We start from the raw sequence: 21,105 nt of genomic DNA on the forward strand, positions 1-21,105 counted from the left end.
GCCATGATAAACAAAAACATTCACAGTTTTAACAGAAGAAAAATAAAAGTATGGGTTGACTCTTGTACTTTCCTCAGTCTTCCAGTAGAAACCTGAATCCAGAGCATATTTATTGTTCTGGCTTAAAGCCAGAGTCTGTATTTACTTCTGTGAGTGGCTAAGGAGTTGCGGCTTTTAAATAACTGTAAGCCTTCAGTAGCATGATACATTACGATGTGAAATTGCTATTTTTTAAATTAAGGATATGAAGTCCCCTTGTGGCTTTCTGCTCTGGCCAGAGCAGATTAGCAGTAGTTCATGCTGAGGGAGGGTTACTGCTCAGCTTTCCTGGGGAGAAGCACTAGACTGAATGGGCAAAATCTGGTCCTCCGTGCTCTTCTTTCCCTGTCAGAGATCCTTGTCCTCCTTAGGAACCAGGATAGAAGGAGCAAAAATCAGGCTTAATTATAAGGACTGAAGGGCTCTTATCACTTAAGACAGATCAGCCTTTAAGGCATGTAGCAGAATTCAGTTTTCTCGCTGCACCATGCAGCCTCTGACTTTGAGGCAATGAGTCCAAATGAAATGTTTTTCCATAAATTGCCTTTATGTAGAGAAATTACACGTTTTAATTGAGCTGCTGTTTTATATTTTTTTTTTTTAATGTTTCATTTTGTATTTCCATGGGGTTTCTGCAAGCATTTTCTCTGTATTTTCTGTTTGGGTGCTTCCAAAAAAATCATTGTAGGAAGGAAAGATTCTACCCATGACAGGATAAGCCTGAATCCATGAGTAAATCAAGCTGTTCTGTAGCCTAAGAATACATATGGTAATTTTGATTAGTAGCTCTATATGGATAGTGTCAATGTCTTCTGCTTCCTTGAGTATGAAAAATTCCATATTAAATCACATCTCCCATGTGTTTTACTGTTTATACATATTACTGCTGTCACATTGCTAGGACATCATTGTAAGAAGGGGAGAAAAAGCGAGAGAGAAAAATTTATTGACCAACTTGTCTCAATCAAAAAACAGTATGAAAATTGGCTTTTCCCACATTTAGCAACATTTCCATTAGTTGTTCTAAGCATCAGCCTTGGGACTTTCAGCACAAGTTATTTTTTTCCCCAAATAGGACAAAATTGTGAATAATTCAGAGATGTCTTTCATTTATTTAATTGCACAATAGCTGCTGGTAGTTTTGTATCTATCATCATACAAGTCTGATGCCATGTGCCTTTAGCTGCCTATAAGACTGTCCTGAATGAAATGTAGATTGATTTTTCTGTGCATTTTTTTTTCTTTTTTCTTAACAGCGAGCTGCCTCATTCCCCTCAGAATCTTCTGGCCACTCTGAATTCCTCATACAGCCGCAGTGTGATGCTTTCCTGGGTGCGTCCTTTTGATGGAAACAGCCCTGTCCTCTACTACATGGTCGAGCTCTCTGAGAATAGTGAGTAAAGTCAAATATGTTTCAACCTCATATACTTCTTAATTATTCAGCCTTCTTGCAGACTTAGCTTGTACCAGAGCTACCAAGAAAATATTATTGTAATTTGCTAAATGAGAGACAGTTTGCAGGGAAGTCCTGGGTTTTATACTCAGCTGCTAACATCCTGAAATATTTGAAAAAGAAAAAAAAAAAAAAAAAAACAGTTCTGATATGGTGAATTTGCTGTACAGGAAAGCCTTAGTTCCACCTCCAGGCAGCCTGACTTCAGGCATGTCAGCTCATCCTTCAATGCTTCTATTTGACATCTGTAAAATAGCAGGAGTCATATTTATTTCTTTCCATTGTTGTCTTTTGCTCTGGGTTCATAGATATCCTGATGCATTCAGAGCCCCAATTTCACTTGAAAAGTGCAGGCAGTATGATAATACAAGGAATTGATGGTCTGTCAGAGGAACAAACTTGGATGTCAATAGGAGCAACTGTCATATCTGTATATGGTTTCATATGTTTTCTCCATTTTCTCCAGGCTTTTATTTCATACCTTTCTTTTAAGTAGGTGGCTGAGGATGCAAAGCTGCAAAATACACAAATACCTAGCTTCACAGATTGCAAACCTGGTCTTTGTAATAGCCCACTTCTCATAATTTTGTCATGCTGCATGTCTGGTCCTTTGTGGCTGTCAGTTTGCAAGGTTATTCAGGGACACTGCTAAATGCTTCTTTCTGAACTGATTGAAAGATGAGGTTATATGGAAATCAGTCACCTTGGCAATACTTTCTAATCGCTATCACCCTAGGAACTGGAAATCCAAGCCTAGCAATTGATGAAAAAATTAAGAGCATCACTTCTTCTGACATGTGGAAATTAGCCACTGCATAACTGAATGTGAAACAGTGCTGATTTATTATTATCTAGAGAGTAGCATTTTGTTTTGCCACACAGGGAGTTTGAGATGAAGCTTGAGCTTCCAATCACATAAACCCTTGTGCTTTGCAGGCTGGAGTACCTAACTTTTCAGATACAGAGGTCCCAGAACTGATGATCAATGACATCTGTTGAGCAAAGTGCAGTGTTCTAATGGAAATCTCAAGTCGTGCCTAGGACCATTGTCCTTAAAACGGTTGTCTTAGAGCAAAGACTCCTGATTTATTTGTTTATTTATTTATTTATAAGGAATGACTCAGAAAATTCACAGCGTTCTGGACTTCTGGCTCCCACCCCACTGCACCTTTTTATCACCATCTGTTTTCTTATCGCTCTTCTCTCTCTTTCTCTTCCTATTGCCTACCGGCCAGTACTGCATGTTTGCTTCTCCTTATGTGTTCTTTTCACCCAGGGTTGTTACCCTTGTGTTTCATGACTCCCAGTGGCTTTGACAGAGATGAGTTAACAAATTCCCAGTCTGGGGACATGATGCAAAGGTAATAGAGCTGTGTTTACATGGAGGCAGAAAAGAGCTGACCGAGCATACGCACTTGGGGCCATAAGAGAAGAGGCATCTCACTTGGTGTCCTGGTGAGGTTTGGAAGGTCTTTCAGCGTCGTTATCACAAGGATGTTTTGCAGTTCTAGTAAGAGAATGGGGTAGATATGCCATCATTTCAAAAATGCTATAATTCATTTGCTGAAATCTGTAGAAGGCTCAGTGAAAGTCAACTCCAGAAATTATGCAGTCTCTCAGAACTCCACGGGATCCTGTGAACTCTTGCTCGCTCCATGATAGATCCAATAATTTTGGCTGATGGCATTGCAATCAACCACTGAGAGAGTCTCATTATCACAAATCATAGGTATGTTTACTTCAGCAAGCTTGCAGCTGCGAAAACCAAACAGAGACCAGTCTTCTTGTGCATTGAGCATCTGAACTCCCAGAAATATTCTAGATCTTGCTCTCCTTTGATTTTTCGTCTCTGTATTTACTTTGCTTTTATGCCTGGTCTCTAAATGGTTACTCATAGAAGTAGGACAGGGAGGAATTTAAGCCCCTGAATATTCCACTTTTACCGTGCTCTCTAATTTCATATGTTACTGCTCAGCTTTAGAGATGTCAACAGAATAGTGGAACAATGTCAACAGTGACTTTGGTTTGCAAAGCTGACTTTGTTTACATACTGTCACTGTCTTGTTTTGCGTTTATTTTCTTGAAGTGTTTGTTTTTGAGGGTCGTTTTGATCTCAGTAGCATGTAGTCAATATCTAGTTTCTACAGACCTTCCACTCCTTTGGAAAACAGCATATTTCCTTGGTGCTGTCATGTTCCCCTCCCACCCCCCATGTCATGTTCATGAATGAAGCTGACATTTGATCTTATGTAGGTATAGTTTTGTCTGATATGACTGTGCAGAATCTCTCTTTGCTTTTCAAAGAAAACTTCCTTTCAGGTTTTCCATCGGTCCCGTTTGTGCTGCAGAAAGAGCAACTGTCAGGGATTCGGCATATGCCCGTCGTGTGCTCACATCCTTGTGTCTGTAGCTCTTTCACTGTCAGCAGCAGTGCAATATGTTTAACATCCCAATCCCAGTTTGTTTTCACACATCTAAAGGTTAGGGAGGGACATGAGAATTATGATTTATTTTAGCAAATCTGCATAGAAGACTTTATTCTTGGATCTGTGGAGTTTTAATACATGGGTTTTGCTTTACTGTTACAGGTGCCAAAATGTAGCCTAGTTTTGTTCATTCTTTTAGCTGTTTTGCTTTGAATTATTTCCTAATAGCATTTAGGATCCATTGTACATTTTGAAGCACATACCGTAAGTGAATACATAATAACAGTATCTGTTTCAGAGAACTAGCTGAAGAGGGTTCAAAATAATGAGCGTAGATTTCAGGGGACTAATTACTAGCTACATTAGAGAGAGGCGTGTCAATCCACCTGGCATGGATTAGAACTCCTTTTCATTAATTTCAATTCAGTAAAGAGATATAAAAAACTTATTTTAATTAGAGGAAAAAAACAGTGACAGATCGTGCACATAAATTGCTGGAAATATGAACAACTCCAGTCACCAAGTCACCTAATTTTTAAAATGAATGTATTTGGCACAATGTAATAATTCTCAAATTACAAGTATTCACAGTAGACTGTGTCTGTGGGTGATTTGAGACATATGGCCTTAAACATTTGGGGGCAAATTTATAATCTAATTTGAAAAGCACAGTTCCAGGGAAACACAGTCATTAAGTATTCCTGCCCACACAGAGCTGGGAAAGTGAACCACCATTTGAAATAGATTTTCAAATAAATAGTAGCATGCGTTGTTATTTGCACTAACATAATTTGTGGATGTTTTGTGACCTGTTTAACCCCTGTTGCAGCATACCGAGGAATTCCTGTGGAGGATGTTCATGCAGTTGGAAGGAATTCCGTATATTTTATTCCCAAAAAAAAGTTTAGATTTCAAGGATTAATCAAAAATTATGCTGACTGGTTTTTTATCTGAACAAGTGAATTAATACTTAGAGAATTCTGCTGAGTACAGTTAACATAAAAGCCCATTTTTGTTTTATTGTATTCTGGGATATCTGTGCGATGTAATGATACAACTCTCCCTATTCATCACGTCATTTCAATGAGGAGATAATTAAAGCTCCTATGAAGAGCATCTGTACTAGCTTAACTGAAAGTCTGTGAGTTGTGTTGCTGAATTTGGTAGGAATATTCAAATGATAAAAATTGAACACAAAGGTAAATCTTTGCAAAAATCAAAGCTCTGTTCAAATCAAAACTCTGTTGTTTGTTACAATGGTGATGCAGGCCTATATATGATAGTGCAAACAGATACTTTTTCTCAGGCCAGTGGTATACCTTGTTGAAGTCCTACCAAAGGAAGGATGAGCCAATTCATTTTTATTTGAGCTTTTTGCAATATCATACTGTCAAGAAAGACGAATTCAGTAAACTCCAGTAGGACAGTAAATTCCAATAGTACTGTCAGTGCTAAACCCTTGGAGAAGAAAGGAGATGGAAATGTACTCCAAAGCTGTAAAAATTAGATTTATGCAATAGATTTATTCTGTAATATCAAATTGGAAATGATTCTTGAGGAACTTGCAATTAGTGCAAGAGTTGTGAGGTAGATAGGAAAATATAGAAGAAATGCCTCTTGGTTGGTGAGTAACCAGTGTTATCAAACATATCACAAATGCATCCAAAAATTCTTAACAGAACAGAAGTCATTTCTCAAAGGTGAAAATTCATATTATAAGCTAGAGAACAGCCTGTGAGATTCTTGGTTTCCAATAAATTAACTTGGAGAGGCCATCGGAGTTAATTCAAAATACCAAATACCCTTAAGAAGACAGACAACTAAACATGAAAGTTTTTCAGAGAGTGGCAATTACAGCAGAAGAGCAAGCAAGCAAAGCCCAGCGTACTTTCTGGGCAGCTTAAGTTAAATGAAGGATTAGTGGGGTCTGTTCAATATAACAGAGATTTATTTAATAGTTCGACCTGGCAAGTCTCTTGTCACCGTGGAACTTCTCCAGGCTTCCTGGGACAGGCAAGTGACAGTCATCCCTGAAGGAGAAGAGAGTCAGTGTTGAAAATCTTATGGAATGTTTCCAATGCTAGAATTGCTTTTCTACATGGTAAAATGAACTTCTGTACAACGCTGGGGTTTGTTCTGGATTTAAGGTGGGAAAACAGCCTCTCAAAATGTTTAGTTTATTAATTGTCAAGAAAAAAACCTTGACATTTAAATTTTAAAGATACTCTGAACACTCACTGTATCCACTGCTCCATGAGCAAGCAAATCCCCCCCAAACCACTTTCCTTTACGAAGGAAAGAGTGCCCAAGAGATGAATAGGGTTCGTTTATATTAGTTTTCAGTTTAATCTCTCTTTCTGCTAGATCTTTTATCTTCCACCAGGAGAGGAAGAAGAATAAATAAAGTATTCTACAGATGCAGCATATAAACAGAGCAAAGCCCCAAGGTGCTGAAGAGATTAATAGGCCCTGTTGTTGAATCAAACTGCTCACTACATTGAACTGCTTGGGTTAAGCACTCTCAGGTGGTGTTTACACTAGCAGTAAACAAATGAAACTGATTTGCTCTAGGAAATGGACCACTACCCAAGTAGCTCATACAAGGGTATTTTGCTCTCTTAGTGTTGTCTGTTCTTCCGTTTTCTTAATGCAGCAGCTTCAGGCAGCTTACTAAGTCAGCCATACCTTAACTTTGGCTTATCTTGATTTGTTACTGTGCACTCTGGATGTAACAAGGTGAACGGTTGTTTGTAAAATCTCAAGAGAAGCTTGATTAAAGAAAGAAGGAACTAGAGTGCACAGAACTCCTAGCCAATGTCAGCACAGGTATCCTTCCTCTGAGTGCTTTCTAAAAGAAGCCCAGTGTTCAGCTAAGATGAATTGCGCTCCAGATCTTGCAGCAGAAGCCACTGATGGCAAATCAACAACAATCACCAATGATGGAACTTGACTGCTGTGCAAATGTCCTTCTCCAGCATTCCCAGTATTCTGCTGTGTCAGTTTTCCTGTTAAAAAAGACTTTCCTCTCAGAAAGCCATTACTGGAGTAAATATATCCTGAATAACTTGAAGATGCAGCCTTTATAACCCAAATGGCATCATACCCCAGCAGACTTAAACTTGCTAAGGAATCTGCCAGAAAAGCGCTAAATTAGTGGTTTGCATCTTGGTGTGAAGTTTAGCAGCTTTCCACATTTGGGACATCTCATCTTCATTTTCAGGCAGACGTCTAGGTCACCTGCCAGGAGCTGCAATGCACTTCTGATGAGCAACATGCACAGATATGTTGCCAAAATCTACAGCTAGCTCCTCAGTAATTTCCAAAAGTGTTTGTAATTTTGAGCAGGGAGCAAGAAAACAGCTGGTATTATTTAAAATCTGAACAAATCTTTAAGTTGGCTGATTCCATTGCTGTACTGTTGCAACACAGACCAAATGTCACATCTCCTTGACGGTTTCAGTCGTGACTTTGGAGAGAATATATGACATCAGCCCAGGAAGAAAAGAAGTCAGTATATTTAATTTTCAACATGTTTCATTTCTGACCTCTTTGAAAACTTGAAAATATAGTTCGGGCATCAGAGGAACTCGGCATGTGAAGTATGTGAACTGACAACAAGGGTTTTATGGTACTGCTGGGACTGTTTATATCAGGGAACCTTCCTAGGAAATGATTAGACTGAATGCCATATACTATCTCTAGGAAAAAAAATTGCAGATGTAGGATCTGCAGCAGAAGCTTTCTCAGGTCTTACAGCAAAGGGCTGATTTGGCAGAGAGCGTAACGCTTCTACACCTGCCTGCAAGCTGGGTACAACGATATTCCAAACTGCCTGTGAATTTCATTACAGTCCTTCCACCAGAGCCACTCATGGGTGTGGTGTTGTAATGGCCTGCCAAACAGATGGGTTGTGAAATACACAGCCCATCTGTCTTTATCATGCTTGTTTCCTCTTTTATTAAAATGTTAATGAATATAGTTTTTATTTATTATGCCATGACATGTGCAGCATCACTTTCCAGTAGACAAATATGCAATCTGCATAACCATGTGGGCTGACAGGAAGGTTTCTTTTGCTGAAAAAGAAACTTCTTCCTAAAGTTCCTCTGAGGAAAACAAACACAAAGAGCTCTGTGCAGTCAGAGACAATTTCTCACTTCTGCAGCGCTTTTAACAAGCACTCCGATCTCTCTCAAACGTTAATTATTCCAACAGATTCTCCCTGGAAGGTTCACCTATCAAATCTTGACCCCAAAATGACCGGTGTCACTGTGAGCGGACTAACTCCAGCCCGAACCTACCAGTTTAGGGTGTGTGCGGTTAACCAGGTGGGAAAAGGCCAGTACAGCTCTGAGACCAGCAGGTACAGTAAAAATACGTTCCTGTGTACTCCGCGAAAAAAAATGCTGACTGTTGTGAGTGAATAACATAAAGTTATCTTTTGCACAGTAGCTGGGAAGTGGAACAGTTATTATTACCCAGGTCTCTGGAGAGTGCTCTGCAGCTGCTAGTAATTGGTGATAATGGCAATTAGGTAATGCAGGATATCAGCACACAATGGGAGAGGTGCCCTCGTATTTCCAGAGTATCAGCTGAACAGAATCTTGGAAGATGGTCAAATAAGTGTGTGCAACTCAAATATTTTTTTTCTTATTGTGTTAAGTCACTGCAGTTATCCCTGGAAGGAGTACAGCTTTCACCCAATCATTGCAATGTCACTTCTGCAATTCATCCAGATGTGACATAGAAGGATGGCTTCATCAAATTTGGTTTCAAATGCATCCCCCTTCCTATGTGAACCGAAGCTTGCTGTGAGCTTGAATTGCAGAACAGCTGAACTCTAAATGGCTTTTTCAAAATGTAGGAGTTTGATATGAAAAATATTGAAAGAGCTGAAAGAAACAATTTGGAAGGAGTCACAGACACTGGACCTGAGCTCTAACTCATTCAGGCTTGTAATCTTTTTAAAGAGTTGTAGCAGCCTGGGTGATTCAGAGAGAATAAGGTTACCTCCACTGTCTGTCTTGTTGCTTGCTTAACTGATTTCTTATTATGTTGATTTGTTGTAACTATTTCATGCATGTCTTCAGCAGTTTGATCAGCATTATATTTCTTTCTAGTGATCAGACTTTGATAAACGATACTGGTTCACATGGAGTTGGATACATGAAATAGAAATGTTACCTGTCATTTATTTCAACACCTACCTCCCTCACGTTGTTTTGTATTCAGGTTGATGCTGCCTGAGGAGCCACCTAGTGCCCCACCTAAAAACATAGTGGCCAGTGGGCGCACTAATCAGTCTATCATGGTCCAGTGGCAACCTCCTCCTGAAAGTGAACATAATGGAGTTCTTCACGGGTACATCCTAAGGTAAGTAATTTCTTACCCTGGAAAGCCTGGAGCTAGATTCTTGTATGCACGAGGGAGTTCTTAATGCTATGTTTGAATAAGGTATTGAAAAACTATTCTTAATTCCATTATATATGTTAGTTATTTAAAAATGCCATTGCTGCGTTGGTTTACTACAGATGAGAAATTGCCTCTGTTCAAATGATCCCAAGGGTACAGACATTTGAATTCTGGCCCGTCTTAGTAAAGAGTTAGTGAACTCTGGTTTGTTTTTTACTCTGATAGCTACTCTGAATGGGCCTGCTGTGTGGACTAGCATCCTATGGAGATTCTCAGCATCCTGATATTTTTTTTCCGTTTTTAAAGTGAAGTGAAGTGAAGCACCAAGAACGGAAACTGTTTACAAGGGAAGTTGGTACAGCGCAGCCTATGCGTTGCAGATGTATATGTCCGTATTGCAATCTCAGCCTACTGCTAGAAAGGTCAATTACCTTACCAAAGTCACAAAGGGCTCCTGCTCTATGGAAGAGCAAGAATAGAATCAATAACCTTCAGTATTCTGCCAAACAAAATGGAGAGGGAGGAATGACAGGTAATGTTTCATGGCAGACCTTGGTCTGGGGAAGACCTTGATCTGGTTTTGAAAATTGGTCAGTTGAGTACGATTCTTTCAATCCCAGCTGTATTTATTAAAGAGAAACGGAATTCATCTACACCCAATTCATCTACAGCCTACTGGCTTCCCATGTTTTGTGTAATGTTAGCAGCCAGCTAGGACCTTGCCTGTAGTAAGGGAGATGTTACCTAAATCAGAGTGTTTGTAGAAGACTCCCTAGCACTATACCACCACTGACATATTTCCAGCTGATGGTTACAGCTTATTGTAGGCAGGTTGCTGACATTTTTAATGTAGTGTCCTCCAGACCTACTAAAATATAACTAAATGCTACAGTCTAAATGCCAACACCCTGTTCATTCTGTGCTCCTACTTTTGCTGGCACGGGTGGAAATGCTTTTGTGATGTTAGTGTTGGTGAGTTCCCAAAATAGAACGTTCCTTCATTCTTTAGGCAGAATTGAAGTCTGTTAATCTCCCTGTCACCTGCACAGAGCCTTTTACAGTAGTGAGCCACTTGTGCAAGTGCCTTTGTATTTAAGCGCTGAACTCATTTTGAAAGCTGTGCCGGTCATCAGTGACAGGTGGGGAAAGATGCTTTAGCTTCTGTCTATAGCTAAAATCCTGTCAAGAGAGTTGGGTACCAGTTTGCACAGGGTACAAATGTCTGTACAGTTCTTTCCTTCAAACCGGCCTACCTAATGATAGGATTAACTCCTTAGCTACTTGTAGTGAGTTAACCAGTCTCAACATCAAGTCCTTTGAGAAAGCAATCCTCTGGCAATCTGTTCTGTTTTCTCTGTAGAGCATTTTCAGTGATGCCAACAATTATTAGCATAATTGATCCTGGTCCTCCCTATAATGTATCTTTCCATTTTAATAGAGACTGATCATATTCGTTATGGTCAATCTGTGAACATTTTTGATGTCTACATGCTTTGTCTAGACCACAAAGAAAGCATTTAATCAAAAAGAATTTAAGATTATCATATAAAAGCACAACTGTCCCAGGCAATAAACCAAGCTGTTCTTCCAAGTCAAAATACATGGCCGCAACAATATGTGCACTGAAGAAAGGTCTTCCTGCATTGGTTTCTGTAGTATTAAGGTATAACAAAATGAAAACCACTGTGCATCCTAGAGATCCGATGCTGAAGAGATGCAAGATACTAAATTGATGGAGCACCTGATCTTTAAAAGTGAAGGTGCACTGCACAAGTCATACAGAGTATACATCAAAGTCTATGGTGAGAAAAATCATGAAGACATGACATTTCTGAACTGGCCTTCTTCCTCTGCCCTTTTTCTCACTGGCAGTATTGCATTCAGAGGAGTGCCATGCTAACAGCATAATAGATTAAATCACAGGAGCACTCCACACCTTGTCTGCTAGGTGTGAGACAAAACAGTGCTGCACAAAGAATTGACTTTGCCAGGATGCATACAACCTTCACAGGAGACAAAAGAAAGGAGAAGGTAGATGTATAAAGTAGAAAAAGATGAAGACGATTCAATAAACTCAGCTGAGAGCTGATATTTCTTTGTTTCCATTTCTATTTCACAAATGGAATTGTAACATCACAGTTGTTATTAACTATGACAAAATACAGTCAGGCAAGGAACTCCTCAGCAGAGAAGAGGGGTTGTCAGTGATTAAGAACTGATCTCTTTATGAGGAGATTTTAGAACAAAATCTGTGGCTGAAGTAGATGCAGAAGTTGTCTAGCTGTAGAAATTGCACCAATTTAACTCAGATAACTTAAGATCAGACTGCAAGATGTCAGTGAAATTGTTCTGTGCCAATAAGATTTTGGTGCTTATTGTGTAGCAAAAGATGAATATGAGCATGTACAAGTTGTGCGTGAATAAGAATTCAAATGTTCCTGCATTTGCCTGCTCTGTGGAACAGTAATGCCTCATGCCCCTTACTTGGTCTCTGTGTTTCTGATTTGATGTGAATTAGCATATTGTAAACATCCATTGTACCATTTTAATAAAGGAAGGAAAACAAACAGTATTATTCACATTCACAGATTTGCAGGGTTTGTTTGTTTTCTATAATTTATTTATTCTTCGTAGTTTCTTGGCCTAAATAGATGCATCAAAAGGGCTCTGTTTTCTGCAACGCAGTTTTTACAGGGGAAAATATATTCCATTTTCCAGCTTTCCATGCCTTAGTAGAAAGTTTATCAGGATGTCTACCACTCAGCCTTATTTGGTACAGCCCTCCTCCAGGAATCCTTGTGCTTAACCAGTCCTTCAATCTCAAATGTATTCAGTCCTTATTTTAATCATGCTGTGAAGTGAATCCTGGCGGAAGCCAGAGATGGCAGTGCCCGTAGCTCTAGAAGGTCAGAGCCTGCCAGAATTCTTCCTTTTCAGATTTCAAAGAAGGAAAAAAAAACATTCCTCAAGCTAATTTACAGCAGCACCCTGATAAAAATCACATTGGGGCTATTTTTTTCTACTAAATCACATTTTTTACTAGACAAGCCACGTTTAAGAAGCTGTAATTTTTCCACAGCCATAAAACAGGTTAAAATACCCATTTTGTTTAGGTCTACGCATGTAATCTCAGTGAGATCAGATTATAAATACTATAGCAGTCAAACAAGACGTGGTCTTATCAGCAGTTAGTCTGTTGTTTCTGATAATTTTTCATTATTCTTTGTATAATTCGGCTGTAAAAGTGTGGATATTGCTTCTTCACAAAGGAAGCTATTTTGCTAGTCAGGATATTTTCTGTAATTGATACCAACTAATTAACAGCAAATTTTTCTTCCCATATGGTAGGTATCGCCTGGCTGGCCTCCCTGGAGAATACCAGTATAAGAACATCACCAGTGCAGAAATTAACTACTGCTTAGTGAAAGACCTGATCATTTGGACCCAGTATGAAATCCAGGTGGCGTCTTACAATGGAGCTGGGCTGGGAGCGTTCAGCAGACCTGTGACAGAGTACACTTTACAGGGAGGTGAGCAAATCGGAACTGTATGTGTCAGAGTTTAAAGCACAATTTCCTAAGGAGAATATGCACTCTCTGATAGTCCCACCTAACAATTGTAAAATGGATGGTCAGTTCAGTCATATTTGAAAGACATCTTTGTTGGGTTGGAAAGAAGTAGAAAACACAAGTTTCAAGTGCCTAAGTAGAGACTCTATTGCGCTCTCTGTTGTAGAAAAAGCTGTGGGTCCCGTGGAATGGATTTAAGGGATGTGTGACATGCAGTGACTGAGACTACTCTGACAGGAGAGGCATAGAGAATATGGCAAGGAATTGGGTTTACGGCAGTCAGGATATGCAATATGCCACATACACAATATAGGAGACAAATGCAGAGCAAACCAGCATCGTTAGATTTGATGATCACAGAATAACTTGATTTAGAAATTTGGAATAAATTTGAAAGGAACTGTAGAAAGAGAAATAGAGCCTTTGGAGAAAGTATGTTTGGTAGCAGTTCAGGGATGATGCATTTCAGACATTTGCAAAGAGGAAGACAGAATGATCTTCAGAGCCTTAATTTTTATGCTATGGCTCTTCCATACCTTTCTGGTAAGTGCTTTAAAAAGAATATAAATTGCATCAAAAAAAGGATATGTAATTACTTTTTACAACCAGTGTAAGGCATGTTTACACCTCTAGATTGGTATAAAAATCTGTAGGATAATTAAGTACCAAGTCCTTAAAGCTTTTTTATATTTCATAATGGCAGGACTATGCTGGATTCTGAGCACTGGACAGTATGTGGTCTCTACTGGTCATAAAACAAACTATTTTAGAAACTTGCAGTTTTACAGTACATCAGTTAATTTATAATCAGTGAAAATCGTGTAGTTGTTTGTTAATTGTTACTAGGAGTACATTATAATGTGATTAGATATAGTTTGAATTGTAGGGAGATCTTTAAGAAAAGATTATTTGCATGCAATAGTAATTAACCACAACAATTAAAACAGGAATCTATCCATATTTTGTCTTAGGGCATCTGAAGTTTCACAGTTTAGAGGAGTCTAGACACATTCAACCTCTTTCTAGAAGTATTTATAGCAGACCTTGAAATGCTCTTTTTAAAGTCTTCTCTCTACAGCCAGGATTAATGTTTTGTATCCCACTAAAGACCAGCTCTCTGCTGAGAACTGGTTTGCACAAAGAATTTAATCTATTCTGAGAATATGCTTGCAGTTCATTACTTTGTTTATTTGGACATGTTAGGCTATCATATCACCTTAGCCTTCCATCTGTTAAGACTCAGGTTTGGACTTCACACTCTTTTCCTTAAACCCTGCAAGTGACTCTAATTTCCCTTGATATTATGTGCTGTTACTATCATCCTTTATTGATTGGCTGTCTGTTGTCATTTATAAGGATATAAATCCTCTGTTATAAATTAAGAGTAATCAGTCCTGCATTCGTATTAACTATCAAGAATGTTTAGACTGCAGGACAACCTGCAGTGGCCAGTTTATCTCTATATAGTTTCTCTCTGTATCCTAACTGCTCAAGAGTGGGTAGACATGAACAAAAAAAATGGATCTTTGTTATTTATTTTATAACACTATTTGATAATAGCAATAAATAATTACTTCATGGATGCTGTCATCTTCTAGTGGATGCCCTTCTGGATATCTGTGCAAATCACTGAAGTCTGCTCTAAAAAGAGTTTGAAGCCTTTTTACACTTAAGAGTTGAAAAGAAGGAAGGTTGGGTGGTATCAGTATCATCTGAAATTGGATTAAAATAAAGTCTTGATAAGTAATGCCCTACTGTCCATAACCCTCCTTATTTGTCTGTCTAGTAGTTGGGAAATGACAGGAAAGGCCAGTGGTTGTTTCTTGCTCTAGAATGTCCTTCCTAAACCAAACCAGCAAGAGTGAGAAAAAGCAGTGTGTAAAACTGCCTTGTAAATCATACGCCGATTTTAATGTGAGCCGAGATAAATGTCAAAGACACACTCCCATCCATCCCCCTCTCCTACTATGACCACCACCACCTCTATTCTGACGTGCATTAAATGATGTGAGCTGTTCTGGCAAGAACCTGTCTGTCTGCTGATGAAAAATACCTGAAATACCTCATATTAATCAAATGTGCTGTGCAGTCAAAGCCTGGCAGGAAATGAACACTGGGAGCAGATCAAGCCGTTGGCGGGAGCAGATCAGCACATTGGCATCTTTGTCGGGAAGAATATTGACTGGCCATATAAGCTGTGGATTTATACCAGAACCCAGTCCATTAATCCCTTATTAGTCCTCTGGCATTGTGTTAGCCACTGATAACTAATCAGCTGCTCAAAGCTCTTCAAAAATCACCAGTTTCTAGAATGTAGCCAAACTTGCAAGATGCTGAGAGATCTAAACTTGTAGCGAGACTGGCACGTAATGTCAGCTAGATAAAATGTCAGAAAGACTTACTGGCAAAGCACTGAACTTCCTAGCACTAGGGTCAGACAGTTTGACTGTCTCTAAATCTTGAAAGTCTTTTCAGAGTGATATTCAGCCTAATCCTTTGATGCTCTGGGTATATAGGTCTTTCTTCATCAGAGCTTCTCCAGCTGTTCCTTACTTTGATATTACTTTTCACAGGGATTTGTGCCAGCCTCCTGCACAGGGCAAATTTTTCTTATTTAAATAGTGTCCTGCAGGACTTTTCATTGCCATATGACAAACTGAAGTTTTCCAGTACTTTTTCATATGAGTAGCTTTGTGAGATGTATAAACATCTTTGTGGATAGCGCTGATACTGTCTCTGCTCAGTACTGTTGGACACGTTTACCTTTTCCTGCAGGCTGATTTGAGAATCTTCCATTTTTTACTGTCCCTTTAATCTCACTAGCATGAACACTTCTAAGCTTTTCTCTCCTTGAAAAACATCCAACGCTCTTTAGATTTAGCCAAGGCAAGGCTTGTAAGTAGAGGCAGATCTTTCTTAAGACAATTTACATTGGAATTAACCTACTTTTATTTCTACTTTAGCTGTTAAGTGTTTCTTTTGATGCATATTCCAAAAGCCAGTCTTATATCCTGAAGTTTGTAAGCCTCAGCATGTAGTTTGATATTATTTTATTTTTCCCTGCTTGCTGTGCATGGACGCCTTGAAAGGTCAGGAAAGGCCCTTTGTGAGTAAAAGTCTGGGAGAGTCAGCAGACTAGTGAGTCTTGATGGTGTACAGGAAGGACAGAAGGACGATGTGGCATGTTGAGCAGGTCCAAAGTGTTTTTTTCCACAGGCAGTAGGAGTTGAATTAGAGGAATTCGTAAGGGCTGAGATAGAAGAACTGGAGAAATCTGTTATCTGTTTCAGTTGACTGAAAACTTCCTCCTTTATGTAGGAAGTAATCTTGAAATGGAAATCTCTGAATAAGGGGTGTCCTCTACAAGCATTTCAGTTTGTCTCAGGTAAAAGAGTCCTTAATTTTCTCTTAGACTTTTTTTGCCAAAATCATCTTAATGATTCACTTTGTTTGGGGAACTTACCAACAGCCAGGAAGCGTCCGTGAATGTCATTTTGGCCGAGCTGCTCCTGTGCAGAAGCAGGTTGGAGTTGTAGCATCTGGATTTTATAGCTCTCAGTTTTACCACTGTTAGGTGTCATTTCCCATCTATTGTTTTGTTGTTGTTTTTAATGATTTCACAAAGGTTGTGAATTACCAGTTGTTTCGGTGAGGCTTCTGGCTCCCAGCTCTTGCTACAGAAGTAAAACTTGGTCCTTGTGAGAGGCGTGTGAGAAAGGAAAAAAGGCATTTCCCAGCTGCAGGAAGCAAAACTCTTCAGTTTATGCCAAACCTCACACTTTTGAATTTCAAATATTGGCATGTGTAGAACAGCAGAGACCACTATTTCTATGCACCTGCTGCAGTTCCAAGCAGAGCAAATGTTGTTGGCCAGGTGTGGAGGGGAAGAGGCTTCACAGGAGGAGTAGCATGCTCCTGCAGCAGGCTCTCCCCACGGCTCCCAGCTGATGCAGCTTAGCACCTCAAGCTAGTGCACTGAAGGAAAAACTGCATCCTCATGTAGAGGAAAACCTGTGGTTCCCTGAGCCTGCCTTGCTAAGACATGGAAGCTGCTAACTCAGGAGCTTGGGAGGAGCAGCGCGCTTTTCCACAAGCCTTTGTTGAAGGTCGGTATTTAAGAACAGCGGACTGTCCGTTGGAATCTGTGTGGGGTTTACATGCTATTTGCACATAGCTACAGACAGAATAATTACATGTACACATGCTTAACCTTAATGCCTTCTCTTCTCTCAATTATCTTGTCAGCCAAACCCTTTTAATGGCTTTTATCTAGAGTGCTTCCATGACCTTTTCTACTTAGAATGCTGCACATTAGCTTGCAGTCCCGGGAGCTGAGCTCTTAACAGATTTCCAACCGTGTGAACTTTATAGGGAAGAAAGTAACAGTTGGTTTTGTCTGACCAATTTGATCTGCACTTCCAAGATGACTCCCAGGTGGGTCTCCAGGGTGAGATGGTTTAGGAATACTTGCAAACATCATGAAGATTGGATTTTAAAATTGAGTTTGTAAACACGTGGGGATTACTTTTGAAACAACTGTTTGACATTGGTAGCTCTTGTACTGCTTGACAACAAGAAACTTGTAGGAGGAGGATAGCCATCCACCACTAAGTTAGGAAATTCTTAATGCAGACAGTTGCAGCTTCAGCAAGGTGCTAACCATGATCTTGGAAAAGTATCTGAGTTTCGAACTGACCAGAAGGTCAGCTCTATCAAACTTTTTCTTTTTAATGCAAAACTATTCAAATACCCAAGAAAGTCTTTAAGATCAGGACATAAAAGAAGAACTTTATACTGTCACTTTGAAGTAAATTTGAGGTCATGATGCCAATATTTTACTGATTAAAAATATAAAAATGTATTATATTACAACTTCTGCAGTATAATTAAGCTTATGCGTCTTAGACAGACCATGTTCTTTTCATCTTTTAAATTCATTCATTGTGATGCAGATGTTGATTCTTCAATAAAGATTCTAAAGATGAATTGTAATACAAATCATGGTTTCCAGTATTCTGAAGGGTTTATATTTTCTGGTCATGATTTTTACCGTTTCTCTTATTATAGCAGGTACTCTTTGTGCTATGATTATTTATTTGTGTTTCAAAAAATTATCCTCTAATGAAAGAAAAATATTTCACTTTTTAAAAGAAATAACTAGTATATTTGGTTATCCACGTTTCCAAAACTACAGAAAACCTATCCTAAAGTGCCTGCCTGGGCTCTTTTGAGATGTGCTACAGTAAGGACTATAAATGAAAACTTGAGGCTTGCTGATGCAGGTTTTTTCCTCTCAAAAAATTACAGTATTTTGAACTATATGTAAAAGACTCATCAGACCCCTAGAATAAAATCCTTGTGTTATTGAAATCACTGGAAATTTGCTGTTGATCATACAGCATTTGTGGAGTTCTGCAGTAAAGAAAATGCCCCTAGAAATGAAGCCAGCAGTGTGCATGCTAGTAAGTGTTTTAGGAGGATGAAGACAGTGGGAGTACCCTGTTGGCAGTGGCTGTACTGCTAACTCTTCCGTCGGTGCTCACCTGTATGTTACTGGTGACCTGGGAACAACAGACTCTTCCTACCTCTGCTAAATTCTGTATTTCTTTGGCTGTGGTTGTCAGTGAACAGCGTATGGGTTAGATACAGACTTTTTGTGTAGTTTTTATAAGTTACAAAATCAACTTAGCACATATTAATAGAGTTGTAATGTAGCATTTCGACAGAAAGAAATGAGTGGAGAGGAGGGTGCTTGGCTGTTCAGCCTTAATGACAGAAGGAGATTAATCTCCCTATGATATCCAGATGACTTTCTGATAATAAACTAACTTGAAGGTTTCCTATACAATTTTCTTCTGCAATAACAAATCACTGGCAGCTACAACATCAAAATATTCCAATATGCAGGAAAGTATGAATTTTGATTTAAAAAAATCTTACATTAGCTATCAATTATACAAAGTATTGAACACAAAAGCAAATTGAAGTACATCGTGGCTCTCATAATAAACAGTTTCATCAAAGAACATGAATAACTAAAAAAAAAAAAAAAATAGTAGGGAATGTAGCTAAACCAGCTCATTATGACTGTATAGTGACTTGTATATCAGGATGATTTGGTGAATCTCTTAACTACAAAAACTTTGATGTCTACGGGTTGGTAAGATTATTGTAACCTTCCAAAAACATACAGGCAATTATGATACATGGCTAGAAATAAGACCTGGATTCTAACAAGAAATTAGAGTAGTATCAGATAAATTCTGGCTTTAGAACTCAATAATTAAAAATAGTTCATAAATTGTGACATCAGGCTTTAAATTGGGGCAAGACAATTCTGAATAATATGCAATTTCAGAGGTTAAAGAAACAAATGTACAGAGCTAAATTTTCAAGCCAGAAGCCATCAGAGAGTTTTAGTGCCACAAGGCATGAAAGTGAATATTCTTGTCATTTCAAACCTCACATCTTCCTGGATCTCTCCAGATTTGTGTGTTGATATTTCTAGGTTGTGGATGTCTTTGACTAGGTGTACGCTGTCCTAGCTCTGTTGGCAGCAACCTCGCTATATAGCTTGTACACCAGTTAAGAATAGTGGACCTGGATGTCTCTTTCAAACAAAGCTTTTGGTGGACAAAGGGACATTTTTACATTTTTGAACTTAATGTCTTGATTTCTCCTCCATACAAAGACTCAATTTCCAAAAAGTACTTTGAAGCTTTTGAAGTTTGTGACCTGTTTTTGAAAAGTATGGAACAAACCAGCATTTCTCAGTTGGAACTGTGGTTACTTTTTAGAAGCATAGGTCATTGGGCTTTGGTAGAAAGTTTCTCTTGAAAGCAGAAGGAACAAAGCTTTTCAAGCTTCAAAACCACTTGTGGCTAGTTCCTCTTTTACAGAATACAAATGTGCATGGCTGTCAATAGTCATGTTTTTGAAGCTTTACTAAACTTATTTTTTAGGATTCAAAGGGTATTAGTACTATTTTTTTTAATCAAATAGCAGTTTTCTTCTTGAACTTACTACAAAATTGATAATTTCAGAAAAATAGACCTGACTATTAGTATTCCTTCCTCTTGAGAACTAAAGAAATGACATCCTAAAGCAATGAGTTGAAGAAATTGCCTGGAAGATATTTAAAGAGACATTATGTTAAATAGTAAAATACTTACATCGTGGGTTGCGGTGGTGGTGTTGTTTTTTGAAGCCAGTATGCCTCCATGTTCTAAGCTTTTATTTTTATTTTTTTTTGTATTGAGAAATAATCTGCCTAATTAAGTACTTGACATGAAAAGTTTACACAAGTTTAAATAGATTTGAGGTTGTATTGGTTCAGATTATATATAATAAATTTAATATATATGAGTGAATATAGTATCAAGATAAAATGAGAATATCTCCAATTCCCAAGAAAAATCTATTGCATATGACATAACTGGTCCTAATTTTTAAGCAGTGGTAAATAATAAACAAATGCTGTTGCTAGATTATAATTCACAATTAGAAATTTAATTGTGCAGGCCCCATGTTTGCTAGTATGATCTGGGGAATTGTGTGGTGTTAAAAGAAATTCTCAGGAAATTTCTTGGTGAAACTTCATTCTCTGTGCAGTCATGGATAATTGAAAGAGATGTGTTCACCTATCATTATCTAGTTTCTGTCTCAAGTTTTACGAAAAACTCATCTGAGGAGTTATATGCTACAGAAAGCATTTCATACCCTCCCCTTGAAAGAATTTCTGATACAGAATGAGAAATAACTCAATTACCATTCTTTGCAAATCGTTGCTGGGTACCATATCACAGGAAGTGCATCCTTTTCTTGGGTTTGTTATTACTTTGAGACTAATGAGTGGCAGTGAATAGGTTCTTTTGACCTCTAATCTCTCCTCCATTCTGTTTCATTTTCTGTTGCTCTTGCCTGACTGGGAGCAGTGCCTACAGCTCCACCGCAAAACGTGCAAGTTGAAGCCGTGAACTCCACAACCATCCAGTTCCTCTGGAACCCTCCACCCCAGCAGTTCATCAACGGTATTAACCAAGGATACAAGGTAAATAGGAACAAGATTTCTACAACTTCAAATAATGTTTCCTGTAAGAGTCCTGATATACAAAAATTAGAAATTTAACAATCTATGAATGTCCAAAATGACTGTGTATTTTAAGAAGCAAAAAGAAGAGAGGACTGAACAGTTGTTGCTCCTCAT

The 21,105-nt window shown here is 38.6% G+C and overlaps 1 protein-coding gene across 8 annotated transcripts in view; it reads left to right on the forward strand.

Moving 5' to 3' along the window:
- SDK1 (sidekick cell adhesion molecule 1) overlaps positions 1 to 21,105 on the forward strand; it is a 393,578-nt gene that overhangs the window by 265,342 nt on the left and 107,131 nt on the right. For all 8 annotated transcript variants that reach the window (XM_080556193.1, XM_080556194.1, XM_080556199.1 and 5 more), the window contains 5 exons: positions 1,296 to 1,432; positions 8,134 to 8,281; positions 9,151 to 9,291; positions 12,679 to 12,860; positions 20,834 to 20,949. In XM_080556193.1, the coding sequence (XP_080412319.1) occupies positions 1,296 to 1,432; positions 8,134 to 8,281; positions 9,151 to 9,291; positions 12,679 to 12,860; positions 20,834 to 20,949 (724 nt within the window). The remainder of the gene's footprint in view (positions 1 to 1,295; positions 1,433 to 8,133; positions 8,282 to 9,150; positions 9,292 to 12,678; positions 12,861 to 20,833; positions 20,950 to 21,105) is intronic.

The sequence above is a fragment of the Anser brachyrhynchus genome, assembly GCF_964034855.1.
Source record: "Anser brachyrhynchus genome assembly, chromosome: 15".
Classification (NCBI taxonomy): Eukaryota; Metazoa; Chordata; class Aves; order Anseriformes; family Anatidae; genus Anser; species Anser brachyrhynchus.